This window comes from Hemiscyllium ocellatum, chromosome 45 (genome assembly GCF_020745735.1).
Source record: "Hemiscyllium ocellatum isolate sHemOce1 chromosome 45, sHemOce1.pat.X.cur, whole genome shotgun sequence".
Lineage (NCBI taxonomy): Eukaryota > Metazoa > Chordata > Chondrichthyes > Orectolobiformes > Hemiscylliidae > Hemiscyllium > Hemiscyllium ocellatum.
This window is the reverse complement of record NC_083445.1, coordinates 2,845,339-2,869,210: the sequence shown is the minus strand read 5'-3', so window position 1 is coordinate 2,869,210 and position 23,872 is coordinate 2,845,339. Positions and strand designations below refer to the sequence as shown.

General features: G+C 50.5%; 1 protein-coding gene across 3 annotated transcripts in view; it reads left to right on the top strand.

The window, feature by feature from the left end:
* LOC132835900 (adenylate kinase isoenzyme 5-like) overlaps positions 1-23,872 on the top strand; it is an 88,574-nt gene that overhangs the window by 14,548 nt on the left and 50,154 nt on the right. For all 3 annotated transcript variants that reach the window (XM_060854996.1, XM_060854997.1, XM_060854998.1), the window contains exons 6-9: positions 3,468-3,656; positions 6,267-6,357; positions 7,909-7,952; positions 10,399-10,438. In XM_060854996.1, coding sequence (XP_060710979.1) covers positions 3,468-3,656; positions 6,267-6,357; positions 7,909-7,952; positions 10,399-10,438 — 364 coding nt within the window. The remainder of the gene's footprint in view (positions 1-3,467; positions 3,657-6,266; positions 6,358-7,908; positions 7,953-10,398; positions 10,439-23,872) is intronic.

Genomic DNA, 23,872 nt, shown 5'->3' with positions numbered 1-23,872 from the left:
CCCTGACAATCCCAGTCCCAGTCCCTGACAATCCCAATCCAAGTCCCTGACAATCCCAGTCCCTGACAATCCCAATCCCAATCCCAGTCCCTGACAATCCCAATCCCAGTCCACGACAATCCCAGTCCCTGACAATCCCAATCCCAATCCCAGTGCCTGACAATCCCAATCCCAGTCCTTGACAATCCCAATCCCAGTCCCTGACAATCCCAATCGCAATCCCAGTCCCTGACAATCCCAATCCCAGTCCACGACAATCCCAGTCCCTGACAATCCCAGTCCCTGACAATCCCAATCCCAGTCCCTGACAATCCCAATCCCAAACCCAGTCCCTGACAATCCCAATCCCAGTCTCAATCCCAGTCCCTGACAATCCCAATCCCAATCCCAGTCCCTGACATTCCCAATCCCAGTCCACAACCATCCCAGTCCCAATCCCAGTCCCTGACAATCCCAATCCCAATCTCAGTCCACAACCATCCCAATCCAAATCCCAGTCCCTGACAATCCCAATCCCAGTCCACAACCATCCCAATCCCAATCCCAGACAATAACAATCCTAATCCCAATCCCAGTCCCTGACAATCCCAATCCCAATCCCAGACCCTGACAATCCTAATCCCAATCCCTGACAATCCCAATCCCAATTCCAGACCCAGACAATCCCAATCCCAGACAATAACAATCCCAATTCCAATCCCAGTCCCTGACAATCCCTATCCCAATCTCTGACAATCTCAACCCCAATCTAAGGCCCTGACAATCCCAATCCCAGTCCCTGACATTCCCAATCCCAATCTCAATTCCTGACAATCATAATCCCAATCCCAGACCCTGACAATCCCAATCTCAGTGTGTGACACTCCCAATCCCAAACTTAATCCCTGACAATCCCAGACACAATCCAAGTTCCTGACAATCCCAATCCCAGTCCCAAACTCCGCGACAATCCCAATCCATGACAGTCCCAGACACAATCCCAGACCCTGACAATCCCAATCCCATTCCGTCACCATCCCAATCTCAATCCCAGTCCCTGACAATATGAATCCCAATTCTAGTCCCTGACAAACCCAATCCCTGACCCTGACAATTCCAATCACTATCCCAATCCCAATCCCAGACCCTGAACCGGATAATCTAATATGTGTACGATGTAGTCACTGTGTGATGTGTAAGGGACACTGTGTGGTGCACAGCAACACTCTGATTGGAGGGATAAATCAGACGGCCCAATGATGTGGGTAGTTGGGTCACGTTCCCCACTTTCAACAATAACATTCCCAAAGCTTTAACAGCAGCTGGAAACACACAGAACCACACCTTCATATCTCAAAAAACACAACGCCCTCCGACAGTGCGGCACTCCCTCAGCACTGACCCTCCGACAGTGCGGCACTCCCTCAGCACTGACCCTCCGACAGTGCGGCACTCCCTCAGCACTGACCCTCCGACAGTGCGGCACTCCCTCAGCACTGACCCTCCGACAGTGCGGCACTCCCTCAGCACTGACCCTCCGACAGTGCGGCACTCCCTCAGCACTGACCCTCCGACAGTGCGGCACTCCCTCAGCACTGACCCTCCGACAGTGCCCGCTCCCTCAGCACTGACCCTGTGACAGTGCGGCACTCCCTCAGCACTGACCCTTTGACAGTGCAGCACTCCCTCAGCACTGGCCCTCCGACAGTGCCCACTTCCTTGTGGGTGGCACGGTGGTACAGTGGTTAGCACTGCTGCCTCACAGCGCCAGAGACCCGGGTTCAATTCCCAACTCAGGCGACTGACTGTGTGGAGTTTGCACGTTCTCCCCGTGTCTGTGTGGGTTTCCTCCGGGTGCTCCGGTTTCCTCCCACAGTCCAAAGATGTGCGGGTCAGGTGAATTGGCCATGCTAAATTGCCCGTAGTGTTAGGTAAGGGGCAAGTGTAGGGGTATGGGTGGGTTGCGCTTTGGAGGGTCGGTGTGGACTTGTTGGGCCGAAGGGCCTGTTTCCACACTGTAAGTAATCAAATGTAATCTAATCTTAAAAAGAAGTGCGGTGTTCCCTCAGCACTGACCCTCTGACGTGATCACTCCCTGAGAACTGTACATGAGGTTGAAGTTTGTGGATTTTGTGTATAATTGTACGTTCTCTGACTCTGGGCTGAGTGTCCCTGAACGACGGTGGGTAATGGGTGGTTACAGGTTAGGGGTCATGGGCAAACTGAAATGTTTGGTGGGGAGTAAGATGGGGGAAAGATTAAGGGTATTTCTCAGTGCGGAGTGAGAATGTGGAGTGAGAGTGTTTCCCATTGCAGAGGGAGAATTTTGAGTGAGGGTGTTTCTCAGCCTGGAGTGAGAATTTGGAATGAACGTGTTTCTCAGTCCGGCGTGAGAATGTGGAGTGAGGATGTTTCTCAGTGTGGAGTGAGAATGTGGAATGAGGGAGTTCTCGGTGGGGAGTGAGAATGTGGAGGGAGGGTGTTTCCCCGTGCAGAGTGAGAATTTTGAGTGAGAGTATTTCTCAGCATGGAGTGAAAATGTGGAGTAAGGGTGTTTCTCAGCGTGGAGTGAGAATTTGGAATGAGGGTGTTTCTCAATCCGACGTGAGAATGTGGAGTGAGGATGTTTCTCAATGCAGAGTGTGAATGTGGAGTGGGAGTGTTCTCAGTGCGGAGTGAGAATGTGGAGTGAGAGTGTTCTCAGTGCGGAGTGAGAATGTGGAGTGGGAGTGTTCTCAGTGCGGAGTGAGAATGTGGAGTGGGAGTGTTCTCAGTGCGGAGTGAGAATGTGGAGTGAGGATGTTCTCAGTGCGGAGTGAGAATGTGGAGTGAGGGTGTTCTCAGTGCGGAGTGAGAATGTGGAGTGGGAGTGTTCTCAGGGCGGAGTGAGAATGTGGAGTGGGAGTGTTCTCAGTGCGGAGTGAGAATGTGGAGTGGGAGTGTTCTCAGTGCGGAGTGAGAATGTGGAGTGAGGGTGTTCTCAGTGCGGAGTGAGAATGTGGAGTGGGAGTGTTCTCAGTGCGGAGTGAGAATGTGGAGTGGGAGTGTTCTCAGTGCGGAGTGAGAATGTGGAGTGAGGATGTTCTCAGTGCGGAGTGAGAATGTGAAGTGAGGATGTTCTCAGTGCGGAGTGAGAATGTGGAGTGGGAGTGTTCTCAGTGCAGAGTGAGAATGTGGAGTGGGAGTGTTCTCAGTGCAGAGTGAGAATGTGGAGTGGGAGTGTTCTCAGTGCGGAGTGAGAATGTGGAGTGGGAGTGTTCTCAGTGCGGAGTGAGAATGTGGAGTGAGGATGTTCTCAGTGCGGAGTGAGAATGTGGAGTGGGAGTGTTCTCAGTGCAGAGTGAGAATGTGGAGTGGGAGTGTTCTCAGTGCAGAGTGAGAATGTGGAGTGAGGATGTTCTCAGTGCGGAGTGAGAATGTGGAGTGGGAGTGTTCTCAGTGCGGAGTGAGAATGTGGGTGGTAATGTTTGGAGGGCTGTGTCTCTGAGATCTGTGTTCCAGACCTGGTGATCTACCTGTCGTGTGCGGTGTGCCAGCTGAAGGAGCGCCTGGAGAAGCGGGCTGAGGAGGGTCGGCCCGATAACAACCCGAAGGCCATTCACCGGCGCCTGGTCACCTTCAAACAAAACATCGTGCCCCTGGTCCAATATTACCAGGAGAGGAAGCTCATCGTGACGGTGAGTGGGACTGAGCACCTGGCAATCCTCAGGCCCTTCAGCCCATTTACACTACAGCCTTCAGGAGAGTCAATGTCTCATCCACCCCTACCCCAAGCCCTCGATCTCTGCCCATCACCCGGTCTCAGAATTACCTCAGCCTCGGACCTGGCTTCCATCCCCACGCAGCACCCCCCCCCCCCCCCCCCCCGTTCCAACATCCCTCAGGCATCCCCTCCTATCCCTCTCTCCTTTACTTTCTGGAGTAACTTCACTCACTCCTTCCCTGACAATCCTCTGTCAATTAGAACCCCTCCCCCCACGACCCTCAATCACTCCCCACTCACCTCAATCACCCCCCACTCCCCTCAAACACCCCCCACTCCCCTCAATCACCCCCCACTCCCCTCAATCACTCCCCACTCCCCTCAATCACTCCCCACTCACCTCAATCACCCCCCACTCCCCTCAATCACTCCCCACTCCCCTCAATCACTCCCAACTCCCCTCAATCACCCCCCACTCCCCTCAATCACCCCCACTCCCCTCAATCACTCCCCATTCCCCTCAATCACCCCCCACTCCCCTCAAACACCCCCCACTCCCCTCAATCACCCCCCACTCCCCTCAATCACTCCCCACTCCCCTCAATCACTCCCCACTCACCTCAATCACCCCCCACTCCCCTCAATCACTCCCCACTCACCTCAATCACCCCCATTCCCCTCAATCACCCCCCACTCCCCTCAATCACCCCCCACTCCCCTCAATCACTCCCCACTCCCTTCAATCACCACCCACTCCCCTCAATCACTCCCCACTCCCCTCAATCACCCCCCACTCCCCTCAATCACCCCCCACTCCCCTCAATCACCACCCACTCCCCTCAATCACTCCCAACTCCCCTCAATCACCCCCCACTCCCCTCAATCACCCCCACTCCCCTCAATCACCACCCACTCCCCTCAATCACTCCCCACTCCCCTCAATCACCCCACCACTCCCCTCAATCACCCCCACTCCCCTCAATCACCCCCCACTCCCCTCAATCACTCCCCACTCCCCTCAATCACCACCCACTCCCCTCAATCACCCCCCACTCCCCTCAATCACCCCCCACTCCCCTCAATCACTCCCCACTCCCCTCAATCACCCCCCACTCCCCTCAATCACCTCCCACTCCCCTCAATCACCCCCCACTCCCCTCAATCACCCCCCACTCACCTCAATCACCCCCATTCCCCTCAATCACCCCCCACTCCCCTCAATCACTCCCCACTCCCTTCAATCACCACCCACTCCCCTCAATCACTCCCCACTCCCCTCAATCACCCCCCACTGCCCTCAATCACCCCCCACTCCCCTCAATCACCACCCACTCCCCTCAATCACTCCCCACTCCCCTCAATCACCCCCCACTCCCCTCAATCACCCCCACTCCCCTCAATCACCACCCACTCCCCTCAATCACTCCCCACTTCCCTCAATCACTCCCCACTCCCCTCAATCACCCCCCCACTCACCTCAATCACTCCCAACTCCCCTCAATCACCCCCCATTCCCCTCAATCACCACCCACTCCCCTCAATCACTCCCCACTCACCTCAATCACCCCCATTCCCCTCAATCACTCCCCACTCACCTCAATCACCCCCATTCCCCTCAATCACTCCCCACTCCCCTCAATCACTCCCCACTCACCTCAATCACCATCCACTCACCCCAATCACTCCCCACTCCCCTCAATCACCCCCCACTCCCCTCAATCACTCCCCACTCCCCTCAATCACCCCCCACTCCCCTCAATCACCCCCCACTCCCCTCAAGCACCCCCACTCACCTCAATCACTCCCCACTCCCCTCAATCACTCCCTGCTCCCCTCAATCACTCTCCATTCCCCTCAATCACTCCCCACTCCCCTCAATCACTCCCCACTCCCCTCAATCACCCCCCACTCCCCTCAATCACCCTCCACTCACCTCAATCACCACCCAAACCCCCTCCCCCCGGTCCAGGGGGTGATGTGTATACTGTCCCTCCCTTTGCCATTTTCACCTTGACGGGCCGAATGGTCTCGTGCTGCCCTGGACCTCTGGCCTTCCCGTATCACTCAGACATTCCGGTACATTCCGGTACAGTCCGGTACAGTCCGGGATAGTCCCCCTCTCCTTTAGAAATGCCGAAAACTGGACCTCACTCGGCTCATCAGGTCTGTGCCCAGTTCAAAACCAGTGAGTGGTCTCACTCCATTGTCCAGGATCGGGATCCCTTCCCCATGGGTCCTGGGATTCCTCCAGTCTCTGTCTCTCTCCTTCTCACTCTGTCTCTCACCCCCCCCCCCCCCCTCTGTCTGTCTCAGTCTCTCCCACTCTCTCTCTCCCTCTGTCTCTCTCTCTCTCCCTCTGTCTCTGTCTCTGTCTCTCTCTCTCCCTCCCTCTCCCTCTCTCTCTCTCTCTCTCTCTCTCTCTCTCTCTCTCTCTCCCTCTGTCTCTCTCTCTCTCTGTCTCTCTCTCTCCCTCTCTCCCACTCTCTCTCTCCCTCTCTCTCTCTCTCTCCCTCTCTCCTCTCTCCCTCTCTCTGGGTGAAGTTACTGACGGAATAGTTGGGGGTATGTTTGATCTTCCCTGTAGTTTGATGGGGACAGACCTGAGGACGAGGTGTTTGATGAAATCCGAGCGACTGTTGATGGAAAACTCTCGCCCAGTGACCAGCCGGTGCCGGGTAAGCAGGACCCCCTGGGGTAGGGTCGGTGGTGGCTGTTGGGTGGGGGTCAGGGGTGAGGCTGATGCCCTTCTTCCCCACCCACACACTGTTGTCCTTGAGATTCCTCCTGGGAGCTCCCTTTCACTGTCCGTCTGTCTGGGGTGACATCAGTGTCAGTCAACCCTCACGGTGTGGAAACAGGCCACTCGGCCCAACGGGTCCACACTGGCCCTCTGAAGAGCATCCCACCCAGACCCATTCCCTGGTTAACCCACCGAACCTGCACATCCCTGAACACTACGGGCAATTTGGCGTGGCCAATTCACCCAACCGACACATCTTTGGACAGTGGGAGGAGACCGGAGGAAGCCCACCCAGACACGGGGAGAACGTTCAAACCCCACACAGACAGAGAACTGAGGTGGGAATCGAACCCGGGTCCCTGGAGCTGTGAGGCAGCAGTGCTAAGCACTGACCCACTGTACCGCCCGCCCCCCTGTTACTGAGCTGAAGTAGATCACAATCAAATGAAACAGTTTATTGAAATAAATGAGATAGTCTCTGCCGGATGCTGCAGGGAAGGGGCAGGTGGGTGTGGATGAAAGGGCTAGCACAAACACTGAGGGGACTGAATGGCCTGCTGCAGTGGGTCAGTTGGGACGTTTGACTGGGAGGTAGGTGCTGAGGGGGAGGGGGAGGGACGGGGAAGGGGGATGAGGGAGAATCAGCTCAGGGTTTCTCTGGAAGCATGGAATGACCTTCACACCCCCACCCCAACACCCCCTCCCTCAACCCCCTCCCTCAACCCCTCCCTCAGCCCCCTCCCTCAATCTCCTCCCTCAACCTCCTTCCTCAACCCCCTCCCTCAACCCCCTCCCTCAACACCCTCCCTCAACCCCCTCCCTCAACCTCCTTCCTCAGCCCCCTCCCTCAGTCCCCTCCCTCAGCCCCCTCCCTCAAACCTCTCCCTCAACCCCTCCCTCAGCCCCCTCCCTCAGCCCCCTCCTTCAGCCCCCTCCCTCAACCCCCTCCCTCAACCCTTCCCTCAACCTCCTTCCTCAGCCCCCTCCCTCAACCCCCTCCCTCAACCCTCTCCCTCAGCCTTCCCCCTCAACCCCTCCCTCTACCCACTCCCTCGACCCCCTCCCTCGCCCCCTCCCTCGACCCCCTCCCTCGCCCCCTCCCTCTCCCTGCCCCAGCCTGTGATCTGTCAGGGAGGGGGAGGGGGTGGGGCCATGAGATTTGTTGTCAGGGGTTTCTCGGCCTGCCCGGGTAGTGGAGTTTGGATCGTTCTGTGCGGTTGGTTAATGTCCCAGTGACCAGGTGTAAACCCTGAAGCGAGGGTTAATGGCGCTGAGACTAAAGGGGCATTAACCCAGATTAAAGTCACTAACCGACAGAGTTCATGACAGCTCAGTGTGATGCCCTGTCGAGGGGTTAATATCCCATTCCACCTCAGGCCGGGAATGTTGGGAATCTCTGGGAGGTTGTGTGTGATGGTGGGACTGTGAAGGGGATCTGTCCCTGACTCCGTCTCTCTCTCTCTCTCCCCCCTACCCCCCACCTCAGGCACCAGTCGCTCGGGGGATATTCGCCCCAAAACAGAGGGACAGGTAAATTCAGCACGAACCCCTACCCCACCTCACTCACACTCCCTCCCCCTGCACCCCTCCCTCCCTCTCACCCTCACCCCCTCCCTCTCACCCTCACTCCCTCCCTCTCACCCTCCCTCTCACTCTCCCTCCCTCTCGCTCTCCCTCTCACCCTCAGTCCCTCTCACCCTCCATCTCACCCTCACTCCCACCCTCCCTCTCACCCTCCCTCCCTCTCACCCTCCCTCCCTCTCACTCTCCCTCTCACCCTCCCTCTCACCCTCACTCCCTCCCTCCTCTCACCCTCCCTCCCTCTCACCCTCTCTCTCACCCTCACTCTCCCTCCCTCTCACCCTCACTCCCTCCCTCTCACCCTCACTCCCTCCCTCCTCTCACCCTCACACCCTCTCACCCTCCCTCTCACCCTCCCTCTCACCCTCACATCACCTCCCTTCTCCTGCACCCCTCTCACCCTCTCAACCTCACTCCCTCCCTCTCATCCTCACTCACCCCCTCACCCTCAATCCCTCCCTCTCACCCTCACACCCTCCTTCACCCTCTCACCCTCACACCCTCCCTCCCATCCTCCCTCCTCCTGCACCCCTCCCTCCCTCCCTCTACCCTCCCCCTGGAGCCCTCCCTCCTACCCACAGGAGCCACCCTGAGGTTACACACAGCTGGTCGGGCCGGTGGTTAGTGCAGCAGAATGAGACCATCCGGCCCATCGAACAGCCAACCCTGGCAGGCCTCCCAGGGGAGTTGGAGAGAGGGTGGGAGACACCAGGCAGTGGCTGGGTCTCGGGGAGGGAGCACTCCCAGCACACGGCCCAGTAATGGTTCTACCTTTCACACTAACTCATCCCCACAATATCAAAGAACATAAAAGAAACAAACGTGACTCCTTCCCACCCAGCGGGTGGTGGGGGTGTACAATGTACTGCCAGGTCAGGGTGGGGGTGATATCCTCCTGTCCCAAGGCAATCCCACAGTTCTCTGGGAATACAGAATTGTGCTGGGCTATGGGGAGACACTGAGGGAAGAGCTACTGGGGAGGGCTGCCCCAGACCCAGAGGGCTAAATGGCCTCCTCCAGCACTGATTCTGTCATCATGGGAGTCAGCACCTCTCCCCAAGGCACAGGCTCCTGGACAAATTGGGAGAGGGACAGAGGGGAGGGAGAGAGGGTGGGAGAGGGAGACGGAGGGAGTGAGGGTGAGAGGGAGGGAGAGAGGGAGAGGGAGAGAGGGAGAGAGGGAAGGAGAGAGGGAGAGGGAGAGGGAGAGGGAGAGAGCAGGGAGCTGGAATTAAAGTCACCCTCAGACTGTCCCTGACAGTGAGGTGTCTCCTCAGGACGATGTTCCTTGAAATAATATGGAGCCTGGACCACAGCCTCCAGCTCCGAGCTTTGACATCAGGAGGAGGTTACCATGGAGACACATCTCCATCAGCTCCCCCTCCCCCTCCCCACTTCCTCAAATACTTCCCCTCATCTCCTCTCCCTCAGCCCCTCTCCCTCACCCCCTCCCTCATCTCTCTCTTTCCCTTCCCCTTCTGTCTCTCCTTTCCCTATCCACCCATCCCTCTGGTTTGTACCTTCCTTCCCATTACCATCACCAATACAAGGGGCCGAATGGCCTGTTAAAGCTGCAGTCTGGCAATGAGCCTGTTGGGGTGTGGGGTTGGCATGTCAGAAAGTCTGGCTGATTGTATTTAGCTAGTTAATGACATTCTCTCTCTCACTGTGTCTCCATGCATGTGCCCTGTCTGTGTGTTTGCCTGTGTGAACGTATGTGTGTCTATGTGTACCTGTGTGTGTGCCTGTACCTGTGTGTGTGTCTGTACCTGTGTGTGCCTGTGTGAACGTGTGTGTGTCTATGTGTACCTGTGTGTGTGTCTCTGTGTGTGTTTGAGTATGTGTATCTGTACCTATGTGCATGTGCCTGTAACTGTATGTGTCCGTGCGTGCGTGTGTGTCTGTGTGTGTGTCCATCTGTGTGTGTGTGTCTGTCTGTCTGTGAGTGTTTGTGTGTCCGTGTGTCTGTGTGTGTCTGTGTGTCTGTATGTCTGTGTGTGTCTGTGTGTGTGTGTCGGTGTGTGTGTGTGTCTGTGTGTGTGTGTATGTGTGTGTGTGTCTGTGTATGTGTCTGTGCGTGTCTGTGTATCCGTGTGTATGTATGTGTGTCTGTGTGTGTGTGTATGTGTGTGTGTCTGTGTCCATGTGTCTGTGTGTGTCTGTGTGTCCGTATGTCTGTGTGTGTCTGTATGTGTGTGTGTCTGTGTGTGTGTGCCTGTGTGTGTGTGTGTGTGTGTGTGTGTGTGTGTGTCTGTGTCTGTGTCTGTGTGTGTGTGCCTGTGTGGGTCTGTGTGTCTGTGTCTGTGTCTGTGTCTGTGTGTGTGTGTGTCTGTGTGTGTGTGTGTGTGTGTTTGTGTGGGTCTGTGTGTGTCTGTGTGTGTGTCTATTTCCACAGGTTCCTGCTGCTGCTGCTTCAGCTGAGAATCGCCTACAAGGTCAGTCACGGTCTCACTGCCCTGAACCCTTACACCCAGGGAACACTCCTGGTCAGTGTCAAATATAAAGGCCACCTCTCTGAGCTGACACAGATTACAGCAGTGGAGGGAAGAGACAGGGTCAGATTGACCCACGAGATAGGGGGAGGTAGTTAAAATCCCACAGAAACATGAGCTGATGCCTGAGGTGTTAGAAAGGGATTGGAGCCAGAGTTTATATTGCTGTCTGTGCTAACACAGGGCTGCTGCTGCTGGATATATCTTGTCTCAGGTGCTCATCAATTGCAAATCACACCCACCGAAACTGCAAACTTTCACAGGTACCCAGGTGTCACAGACACTGAGTCACAACGAAATCAGCAACAAAATACTGTGGCCACAAACCTTCCAGAGAATGTTCGTCAGCAACAAAATCCACATTCCTCCATAAACTTCCCAAAAAACACACAACACTCCCCACAAAACACACAACACTCCCCACAAAACACACAACATTCCCCACAAAACACACAACACTCCCCACAAAACACACAACACTCCCCACAAAACACACAACACCCCCCCAAAACACACAACACTTCCCCAAAACACACAACACTCCCCCCAAAACACACAACATTCCCCACAAACACACAACACTCCCCACAAAACACACAACATTCCCCACAAAACACACAACATTCCCCACAAAACACACAACACCCCCCACAAAACACACAACACTCCTCACAAAACACACAACACTCCCCACAAAACACACAACATTCCCCACAAAACACACAACACTCCCCACAAAACACACAACACTCCCCACAAAACACACAACATTCCCCACAAACACAAAACATTCCCCACAAAACACACAACACTCCCCACAAACACACAACATTCCCCACAAAACACACAACATTCCCCACAAAACACACAACACTCCCCACAAAACACACAACACTCCCCACAAAACACATAACACTCCCCACAAAACACACAACACTCCCCACAAAACACACAACACTCCCCACAAACACATAACACTCCCCGCAAATCATACACATTCCCCACAAAACACACAACACTCCCCACAAAACACACAACACTCCCCACAAAACACATAACACTCCCCACAAAACACACAACACTCCCCACAAAACACACAACACTCCCCACAAACACATAACACTCCCCGCAAATCATACACATTCCCCACAAAACACACAACACTCCCCACAAAACACACAACATTCCCCACAAAACACACAACACTCCCCACAAAACACACAACACTCCCCACAAAACACACAACACCCCCCCAAAACACACAACACTCCCCCAAAACACACAACACTCCCCCCAAAACACACAACACTCCCCACAAACACACAACACTCCCCACAAAACACACAACATTCCCCACAAAACACACAACACCCCCCACAAAACACACAACACTCCTCACAAAACACACAACACTCCCCACAAAACACACAACATTCCCCACAAAACACACAACACTCCCCACAAAACACACAACACTCCCCACAAAACACACAACATTCCCCACAAACACAAAACATTCCCCACAAAACACACAACATTCCCCACAAACACACAACATTCCCCACAAAACACACAACATTCCCCACAAAACACACAACACTCCCCACAAAACACACAACACTCCCCACAAAACACATAACACTCCCCACAAAACACATAACACTCCCCACAAAACACACAACACTCCCCACAAAACACACAACATTCCCCACAAAACACACAACACTCCCCACAAAACACACACATTCCCCACAAAACACACAACACACACAACATTCTGTACAAAACACATGACATTCTCCACAAAACACACATACTCCCTGTAAAACACAGGCCATTCTGTATAAAACTCTGCAGCGCCAGGGAAATGTAGGATGTGGAATGGGGCTTTGGGGGGGAAATGAGAGAAGGAGAATATTGGTGATGGGACCCCAATGCAGTGGCAAAGGAGCGAGAGCAGCTTTATATCTGTCACTAAATGAACACTCCACTAACTAGAATCCAAGAAAACTTCAAAACACAGATCATTACAAATTACAGTGGAATCTCTAGTTTAGGGTTGTGTCACCTCAGGATCTATTGTGCTGAGAAGATGAAGTGGTTGACCATAATGTGCTGAGCACTGTCATTTGTTAAATTTAAATCTGTGGCTGGGATCTGAGAGGCAGTAAATAGAGATGGGTTAGAAATATCCAGCATTGTGTGTGTAAATGCACAAGCTGTGACCTCCCTAGTCTGTGGAAGGTATCTTAGCGGGAGGGGTGGTGGCTGCAGACTCTGTAGAAACAGTCACTGCCTTCCAGAATGGTCACTGTGCAGGATGAAGTCACTTGGCTCATTGTACCGGCACTGTCTCTTCAAATCACCATCATGCCCTGGTGCCAGCCTGCTGCCTTCTCCTCATACCCTGACATACCGTTTCTGTGAAAATCACCAGCCAGTGCCCCTGTCGAATGCCTGGATGGAGTCTGCCTCCTCCACATGATGTACCCAAACTACTCACTGTGGGAAACTCTCACTTCCTCACTCGCTTTTGCTTTTTACTGGAAATCACTTGAAATCTGTGCCTCCCATTCTTGATCTTTCCCTATCTATCTGATCCAGCCCGATTGTGAATTGGAAAGCCTCCATTAAATACCCCCGCAGCCTTCCTTTCACTGTGCGGAACACTCCCAACTCCCTCAATCTGTCCTCATGGCTGCAGTTTCTTGTTCCTAGTTTGTAAGTTGCCTCAGATCTCTCTCTCTAGTGTATTCACACCTTTCCTGTGGTGTCCAAAGTTGGGTCCCCCAGAGTTGGGTCCCCCAGAGTTGGGTGGCCCAGAGTTGGGTGGCCCAGAGTTGGGTGCCCCAGTGGCACAGTGGTTAGCATGCTGCCTTGCTGTGCCAGGGACCCGGGTTCAATTCCCGCCTCTGGGCCATTGTCTGTATGGAGTTTGCACATTCTCCCCGTGTCTGTGAGGGTTTCATCCCACAGTCCAAAGATGTGCAGGTCAGGGTGAATTGGCCATGGGAAATTGCCTGCAGCATGAGTCAGGGGTAAATGTGGGGAAGTGGGTCAGGGTGGGTTGCTCTTCGGAGGGTCGGTGTGGACATGTTGGGCTGAAGGGCCTGTTTCCACACAGTAGGGAATCTAATGTATTCCCGCTGAGGGCTAACACGTGTTTTGTACACGTTCAATATAACCTCCTCATAATTTAGGCCCCGATTAATAAAGTTGAGAACATTGGGTGTTTTATTAAATGCTCCCTCCCTGTCCTGCCACAGAGACACTATCTCAGTGACAGAGACACTATTTCAGTGACAGTGACACTATCTCAGTGACAGAGACATTATCTCCGTGACAGTGAGACTATCTCAGAGACAGAGACACTGTCTCAGTGACAGTGACACTATTTCAGTGACAGTGACGCTGACTCAGTGAGAGTGACACTATCTCAGTGACAGTGTCTCTCTCACTGAGATAGTGTCACTGTCACTGAGACAGTGTCACTGTCACTGAGATAGTGTCACTGTCACTGAGATAGTGTCTCTGTCACTGAGATAGTGTCACTGTCACTGAGACAGTGTCACTGTCACTGAGATAGTGTCACTGTCACTGAGACAGTGTCTGTGTCTCTGAGATAGTGTCACTGTCACTGAGATAGTGTCTCTGTCTCTGAGATAGTGTCTCTGTCACTGAGATAGTCTCACTGTCACTAAGATAGTGTCACTGTCACTGAGATAGTGTCTTTGTCACTGAGATAGTGTCTCTGTCTCTGAGATAGTGTCACTGTCACTGAGATAGTGTCTCTATCTCTGAGATAGTGTCTCTGTCACTGAGACAGTGTCACTGTCACTGAGATAGTGTCTCTGTCTCTGAGATAGTCTCACTGTCACTGAGATAGTGTCTCTCACACTGAGATAGTGTCTCTGTCTCTGAGACACTGTCACTGTCACTGAGATAGTGTCACTGTCACTGAGATAGTGTCTCTGTCACTGAGATAGTGTCACTGTCACTGAGATAGTGTCTCTGTCTCTGAGATAGTGTCACTGTCACTGAGACAGTGCCACTGTCACTGAGATAGTGTCTCTGTCTCTGAGATAGTGTCACTGTCACTGAGATAGTGCCACTGTCACTGAGATAGTGTCTCTGTCTCTGAGACAGTGTCACTGTCACTGAGATAGTGTCTCTGTCTCTGAGATAGTGTCATTGTCACTGAGACAGTGTCACTGTCACTGAGATAGTGTCACTGAGATAGTGTCTCTGTCTCTGAGACAGTGTCACTGTCACTGAGATAGTGTCTCTGTCTCTGAGATAGTGTCTCTGTCACTGAGACAGTGTCACTGTCACTGAGATAGTGTCTCTGTCTCTGAGATAGTGTCACTGTCACTGAGATAGTGTCTCTGTTACTGAGATAGTGCCACTGTCACTGAGATAGTGTCTCTGTCTCTGAGATAGTGTCTCTGTCACTGAGACAGTGTCTCTGTCTCTGAGATAGTGTCATTGTCACTGAGAAAGTGTCTCTGTCACTGAGATAATCTCTCTGTCACTGTGATAGTGTCTCTCACCCTGAGATAGTTTCACTGTCACTAAGATAGTGTCCCTGTCACTGAGATAGTGTCTCTGTCACTGAGACAGTGTCACTGTCAATGAGATAGTGTCTCTGTCACTGAGATAGTGTCACTGTCACTGAGACAGTGTCTCTGTTACTGAGATAGTGTCACTGTCACTGAGATAGTGTCACTGTCTCTGAGACAGTGTCACTGTCCCTGAGACAGTGTCACTGTCACTGAGATAGTGTCACTGTCACTGAGATAGTGTCTCTGTCTCTGAGACAGTGTCACTGTCACTGAGATAGTGTCACTGTCTCTGAGATAGTGTCTCTGTCTCTGAGATAGTGTCACTGTCACTGAGATAGTGTCACTGTCACTGAGAAGTGTCTCTGTCTCTGAGATAGTGTCTCTGTTACTGAGATAGTGTCTCTATCTCTGAGATAGTGTCTCTGTCACTGAGATAGTGTCACTGTCACTGAGACAGTGTCACTGTCACTGAGATAGTGTCACTGTCACTGAGACAGTGTCACTGTCACTGAGATAGTGTCACTGTCACTGAGATAGTGTCTCTGTCACTGAGATAGTGTTACTGTCACTGAGATAGTGTCACTGTCTCTGAGATAGTGTCTCTGTCACTGAGATAGTGTCTCTGTCACTGAGACAGTGTCACTGTCACTGAGATAGTGTCACTGTCACTGAGACAGTGTCACTGTCACTGAGATAGTGTGTCTGTCTCTGAGACAGTGTCTCTGTCTCTGAGATAGTGTCTCTGTCACTGAGATAGTGTCACTGTCACTGAGATAGTGTCTCTGTCACTGAGACAGTGTCACTGTCACTGAGATAGTGTCACTGTCACTGAGATAGTGTCTCTGTCACTGAGATAGTGTCACTGTCACTGAGATAGTGTCACTGTCTCTGAGACAGTGTCACTGTCCCTGAGACAGTGTCACTGTCACTGAGATAGTGTCACTGTCACTGAGATAGTGTCTCTGTCACTGAGATAGTGTCTCTGTCTCTGAGATAGTGTCACTGTCACTGAGATAGTGTCACTGTCTCTGAGATAGTGTCTCTGTCTCTGAGATAGTGTCACTGTCACTGAGATAGTGTCACTGTCACTGAGAAGTGTCTCTGTCTCTGAGATAGTGTCTCTGTTACTGAGATAGTGTCTCTATCTCTGAGATAGTGTCTCTGTCACTGAGATAGTGTCACTGTCACTGAGATAGTGTCTCTGTCACTGAGATAGTGTCACTGTCTCTGAGATAGTGTCTCTGTCAACTGAGATAGTGTCTCTGTCACTGAGACAGTGTCACTGTCACTGAGATAGTGTCACTGTCACTGAGACAGTGTCACTGTCACTGAGATAGTGTCACTGTCACTGAGATAGTGTCTCTGTCACTGAGATAGTGTCACTGTCACTGAGATAGTGTCACTGTCACTGAGATAGTGTCTCTGTCTCTGAGATAGTGTCTCTGTCTCTGAGATAGTGTCACTGTCACTGAGATAGTGTCATTGTCACTGAGATAGTGTCACTGTTACTGAGATAGTGTCTCTATCTCTGAGATAGTGTCTCTGTCACTGAGATAGTGTCTCTGTCTCTGAGATAGTGTCACTGTCACTGAGATAGTGTCATTGTCACTGAGATAGTGTCACTGTTACTGAGATAGTGTCTCTGTCTCTGAGATAGTGTCTCTGTCACTGAGATAGTGTCACTGTCTCTGAGACAGTGTCACTGTCACTGAGATAGTGTCACAGTCACTGAGATAGTGTCTCCGTCTCTGAGATAGTGTCACTGTCACTGAGATAGTGTCACTGTCACTGAGATAGTGTCATTGTCACTGAGATAGTGTCACTGTTACTGAGATAGTGTCTCTGTCACTGAGATAGTGTCTCTGTCTCTGAGACAGTGTCACTGTCTCTGAGATAGTGTCTCTGTCACTGAGATAGTGTCACTGTCACTGAGATAGTGTCACTGTCACTGAGACAGTGTCTCTGTCAATGAGATAGTGTCACTGAGATAGTGTCTCTGTCTCTGAGATAGTGTCACTGTCACTGAGACAGTGTCTCTGTCACTGAGACAGTGTCTCTGTCTCTGAGATAGTGTCTCTGTCACTGAGATAGTGTCACTGTCACTGAGATAGTGTCACTGTCACTGAGACAGTGTCACTGTCAATGAGATAGTGTCTCTGTCACTGAGACAGTGTCACTGTCAATGAGATAGTGTCACTGTCACTGAGATAGTGTCACTGTCACTGAGACAGTGTCACTGTCACTGAGGTAGTGTCTCTGTCACTGAGACAGTGTCTCTGTCACTGAGATAGTTTCACTGTCACTAAGATAGTGTCCCTGTCACTGAGATAGTGTCTCTGTCACTGAGACAGTGTCACTGTCAATGAGATAGTGTCTCTGTCACTGAGATAGTGTCACTGTCACTGAGACAGTGTCTCTGTTACTGAGATAGTGTCACTGTCACTGAGATAGTGTCACTGTCTCTGAGACAGTGTCACTGTCCCTGAGACAGTGTCACTGTCACTGAGATAGTGTCACTGTCACTGAGATAGTGTCTCTGTCACTGAGATAGTGTCTCTGTCTCTGAGACAGTGTCACTGTCACTGAGATAGTGTCACTGTCTCTGAGATAGTGTCTCTGTCTCTGAGATAGTGTCACTGTCACTGAGATAGTGTCACTGTCACTGAGAAGTGTCTCTGTCTCTGAGATAGTGTCTCTGTTACTGAGATAGTGTCTCTATCTCTGAGATAGTGTCTCTGTCACTGAGATAGTGTCACTGTCACTGAGACAGTGTCACTGTCACTGAGATAGTGTCACTGTCACTGAGACAGTGTCACTGTCACTGAGATAGTGTCACTGTCACTGAGATAGTGTCTCTGTCACTGAGATAGTGTTACTGTCACTGAGATAGTGTCACTGTCTCTGAGATAGTGTCTCTGTCACTGAGATAGTGTCTCTGTCACTGAGACAGTGTCACTGTCACTGAGATAGTGTCACTGTCACTGAGACAGTGTCACTGTCACTGAGATAGTGTCTCTGTCTCTGAGACAGTGTCTCTGTCTCTGAGATAGTGTCTCTGTCACTGAGATAGTGTCACTGTCACTGAGATAGTGTCTCTGTCACTGAGACAGTGTCACTGTCACTGAGATAGTGTCACTGTCACTGAGATAGTGTCTCTGTCACTGAGATAGTGTCACTGTCACTGAGATAGTGTCACTGTCTCTGAGACAGTGTCACTGTCCCTGAGACAGTGTCACTGTCACTGAGATAGTGTCACTGTCACTGAGATAGTGTCTCTGTCTCTGAGATAGTGTCACTGTCACTGAGATAGTGTCACTGTCTCTGAGATAGTGTCTCTGTCTCTGAGATAGTGTCACTGTCACTGAGATAGTGTCACTGTCACTGAGAAGTGTCTCTGTCTCTGAGATAGTGTCTCTGTTACTGAGATAGTGTCTCTATCTCTGAGATAGTGTCTCTGTCACTGAGATAGTGTCACTGTCACTGAGATAGTGTCTCTGTCACTGAGATAGTGTCACTGTCTCTGAGATAGTGTCTCTGTCAACTGAGATAGTGTCTCTGTCACTGAGACAGTGTCACTGTCACTGAGATAGTGTCACTGTCACTGAGACAGTGTCACTGTCACTGAGATAGTGTCACTGTCACTGAGATAGTGTCTCTGTCACTGAGATAGTGTCACTGTCACTGAGATAGTGTCACTGTCACTGAGATAGTGTCTCTGTCTCTGAGATAGTGTCTCTGTCACTGAGATAGTGTCTCTGTCTCTGAGATAGTGTCACTGTCACTGAGATAGTGTCATTGTCACTGAGATAGTGTCACTGTTACTGAGATAGTGTCTCTATCTCTGAGATAGTGTCTCTATCACTGAGATAGTGTCTCTGTCTCTGAGATAGTGTCACTGTCACTGAGATAGTGTCATTGTCACTGAGATAGTGTCACTGTTACTGAGATAGTGTCTCTGTCTCTGAGATAGTGTCTCTGTCACTGAGATAGTGTCACTGTCTCTGAGACAGTGTCACTGTCACTGAGATAGTGTCACTGAGATAGTGTCTCTGTCTCTGGGATAGTGTCACTGTCACTGAGATAGTGTCACAGTCACTGAGATAGTGTCTCCGTCTCTGAGATAGTGTCACTGTCACTGAGATAGTGTCACTGTCACTGAGATAGTGTCATTGTCACTGAGATAGTGTCACTGTTACTGAGATAGTGTCTCTGTCTCTGAGATAGTGTCTCTGTCACTGAGATAGTGTCACTGTCACTGAGATAGTGTCACTGTCACTGAGACAGTGTCTCTGTCAATGAGATAGTGTCACTGAGATAGTGTCTCTGTCTCTGAGATAGTGTCACTGTCACTGAGACAGTGTCTCTGTCACTGAGACAGTGTCTCTGTCTCTGAGATAGTGTCTCTGTCACTGAGATAGTGTCACTGTCACTGAGATAGTGTCACTGTCACTGAGACAGTGTCACTGTCAATGAGATAGTGTCTCTGTCACTGAGACAGTGTCACTGTCAATGAGATAGTGTCACTGTCACTGAGATAGTGTCACTGTCACTGAGACAGTGTCACTGTCACTGAGGTAGTGTCTCTGTCACTGAGACAGTGTCTCTGTCACTGAGATAGTTTCACTGTCACTAAGATAGTGTCCCTGTCACTGAGATAGTGTCTCTGTCACTGAGACAGTGTCACTGTCAATGAGATAGTGTCTCTGTCACTGAGATAGTGTCACTGTCACTGAGACAGTGTCACAGTCTCTGAGATAGTGTGTCTGTCACTGAGATAGTGTCTCTGTCACTGAGATAGTGTCACTGTCTCTGAGACAGTGTCACTGTCCCTGAGACAGTGTCACTGTCACTGAGATAGTGTCACTGTCACTGAGATAGTGTCTCTGTCACTGAGATAGTGTCTCTGTCACTGAGATAGTGTCACTGTCACTGAGATAGTGTCTCTGTCACTGAGACAGTGTCTCTGTTACTGAGATAGTGTCTCTGTCTCTGAGATAGTGTCTCTGTCACTGAGATAGTGTCACTGTCACTGAGATAGTGTCTCTGTCACTGAGACAGTGTCACTGTCACTGAGATAGTGTCTCTGTCTCTGAGATAGTGTCTCTATCTCTGAGATAGTGTCTCTGTCACTGAGACAGTGTCACTGTCACTGAGATAGTGTCTCTGTCTCTGAGATAGTGTCACTGTCTCTGAGATAGTGTCTCTGTCACTGAGATAGTGTATCTGTCACTGAGACAGTGTCACTGAGATAGTGTCACTGTTACTGAGATAGTGTCTCTATCTCTGAGATAGTGTCTCTGTCACTGAGATAGTGTCACTGTCACTGAGATAGTGTCTCTGTCTCTGAGATAGTGTCTCTATCTCTGAGATAGTGTCTCTGTCACTGAGACAGTGTCACTGTCACTGAGATAGTGTCTCTGTCTCTGAGATAGTGTCACTGTCTCTGAGATAGTGTCTCTGTCACTGAGATAGTGTATCTGTCACTGAGACAGTGTCACTGAGATAGTGTCACTGTTACTGAGATAGTGTCTCTATCTCTGAGATAGTGTCTCTGTCACTGAGATAGTGTCTCTGTCACTGAGATAGTGTCACTGTCACTGAGATAGTGTCACTGTCTCTGAGATAGTGTCTCTGTTACTGAGATAGTGTCTCTATCTCTGAGATAGTGTCTCTGTCACTGAGACAGTGTCACTGTCACTGAGATAGTGTCACTGTCACTGAGATAGTGTCTCTGTCACTGAGACAGTGTCTCTGTTACTGAGATAGTGTCTCTGTCACTGAGATAGTGTCTCTGTCACTGAGACAGTGTCACTGTCACTGAGATAGTGTCTCTGTCTCTGAGATAGTGTCTCTATCTCTGAGATAGTGTCTCTGTCACTGAGACAGTGTCACTGTCACTGAGATAGTGTCTCTGTCTCTGAGATAGTGTCACTGTCTCTGAGATAGTGTCTCTGTCACTGAGATAGTGTATCTGTCACTGAGACAGTGTCACTGAGATAGTGTCACTGTTACTGAGATAGTGTCTCTATCTCTGAGATAGTGTCTCTGTCACTGAGATAGTGTCACTGTCACTGAGATAGTGTCTCTGTCTCTGAGATAGTGTCTCTATCTCTGAGATAGTGTCTCTGTCACTGAGACAGTGTCACTGTCACTGAGATAGTGTCTCTGTCTCTGAGATAGTGTCACTGTCTCTGAGATAGTGTCTCTGTCACTGAGATAGTGTATCTGTCACTGAGACAGTGTCACTGAGATAGTGTCACTGTTACTGAGATAGTGTCTCTATCTCTGAGATAGTGTCTCTGTCACTGAGATAGTGTCTCTGTCACTGAGATAGTGTCACTGTCACTGAGATAGTGTCACTGTCTCTGAGATAGTGTCTCTGTTACTGAGATAGTGTCTCTATCTCTGAGATAGTGTCTCTGTCACTGAGACAGTGTCACTGTCACTGAGATAGTGTCACTGTCACTGAGATAGTGTCTCTGTCACTGAGACAGTGTCTCTGTTACTGAGATAGTGTCTCTGTCACTGAGATAGTGTCTCTGTCACTGAGACAGTGTCTGTGTCTCTGAGATAGTGTCTCTGTCAATGGGATAGTGTCTCTGTCACTGAGATAGTGTCACTGTCACTGAGATAGTGTCTCTGTCTCTGAGATAGTGTCTCTGTCACTGAGATAGTGTCACTGTCACTGAGATAGTGTCACTGTCTCTGAGATAGTGTCTCTGTTACTGAGATAGTGTCTCTATCTCTGAGATAGTGTCTCTGTCACTGAGACAGTGTCACTGTCACTGAGATAGTGTCACTGTCACTGAGATAGTGTCTCTGTCACTGAGACAGTGTCTCTGTTACTGAGATAGTGTCTCTGTCACTGAGATAGTGTCTCTGTCACTGAGACAGTGTCTGTGTCTCTGAGATAGTGTCACTGTCACTGAGATAGTGTCTCTGTCACTGAGACAGTGTCACTGTCACTGAGATAGTGTCACTGTCACTGAGATAGTGTCTCTGTCTCTGAGATAGTGTCACTGTCACTGAGATAGTGTCTCTGTCTCTGAGATAGTGTCTCTGTCACTGAGATAGTGTCACTGTCTCTGAGATAGTGTCTCTGTCTCTGAGATAGTGTCTCTGTCACTGAGATAGTGTCTCTGTCTCTGAGATAGTGTCACTGTCACTGAGATAGTGTCATTGTCACTGAGATAGTGTCACTGTTACTGAGATAGTGTCTCTATCTCTGAGATAGTGTCTCTGTCACTGAGATAGTGTCTCTGTCTCTGAGATAGTCTCACTGTCACTGAGATAGTGTCATTGTCACTGAGATAGTGTCACTGTTACTGAGATAGTGTCTCTGTCTCTGAGATAGTGTCTCTGTCACTGAGATAGTGTCACTGTCTCTGAGACAGTGTCACTGTCACTGAGATAGTGTCACTGAGATAGTGTCTCTGTCTCTGGGATAGTGTCACTGTCACTGAGATAGTGTCACAGTCACTGAGATAGTGTCTCCGTCTCTGAGATAGTGTCACTGTCACTGAGATAGTGTCACTGTCACTGAGATAGTGTCATTGTCACTGAGATAGTGTCACTGTTACTGAGATAGTGTCTCTGTCTCTGAGATAGTGTCTCTGTCACTGAGATAGTGTCACTGTCACTGAGATAGTGTCACTGTCACTGAGACAGTGTCTCTGTCAATGAGATAGTGTCTCTGTCACTGAGACAGTGTCTCTGTCACTGAGATAGTGTCACTGTCACTGAGATAGTGTCTCTGTCACTGAGACAGTGTCTCTGTCTCTGAGATAGTGTCTCTGTCACTGAGATAGTGTCACTGTCACTGAGATAGTGTCACTGTCACTGAGACAGTGTCACTGTCAATGAGATAGTGTCTCTGTCACTGAGACAGTGTCACTGTCAATGAGATAGTGTCACTGTCACTGAGATAGTGTCACTGTCACTGAGGTAGTGTCTCTGTCACTGAGACAGTGTCTCTGTCACTGAGATAGTTTCACTGTCACTAAGATAGTGTCCCTGTCACTGAGATAGTGTCTCTGTCACTGAGACAGTGTCACTGTCAATGAGATAGTGTCTCTGTCACTGAGATAGTGTCACTGTCACTGAGACAGTGTCACAGTCTCTGAGATAGTGTGTCTGTCACTGAGATAGTGTCTCTGTCACTGAGATAGTGTCACTGTCTCTGAGACAGTGTCACTGTCCCTGAGACAGTGTCACTGTCACTGAGATAGTGTCACTGTCACTGAGATAGTGTCTCTGTCACTGAGATAGTGTCTCTGTCTCTGAGATAGTGTCTCTGTCACTGAGATAGTGTCACTGTCACTGAGATAGTGTCTCTGTCACTGAGATAGTGTCTCTGTCACTGAGACAGTGTCTCTGTTACTGAGATAGTGTCTCTGTCTCTGAGATAGTGTCACTGTCACTGAGATAGTGTCTCTGTCACTGAGACAGTGTCACTGTCACTGAGATAGTGTCTCTGTCTCTGAGATAGTGTCTCTATCTCTGAGATAGTGTCTCTGTCACTGAGACAGTGTCACTGTCACTGAGATAGTGTCTCTGTCTCTGAGATAGTGTCACTGTCTCTGAGATAGTGTCTCTGTCACTGAGATAGTGTATCTGTCACTGAGACAGTGTCACTGAGATAGTGTCACTGTTACTGAGATAGTGTCTCTATCTCTGAGATAGTGTCTCTGTCACTGAGATAGTGTCACTGTCACTGAGATAGTGTCTCTGTCTCTGAGATAGTGTCTCTATCTCTGAGATAGTGTCTCTGTCACTGAGACAGTGTCACTGTCACTGAGATAGTGTCTCTGTCTCT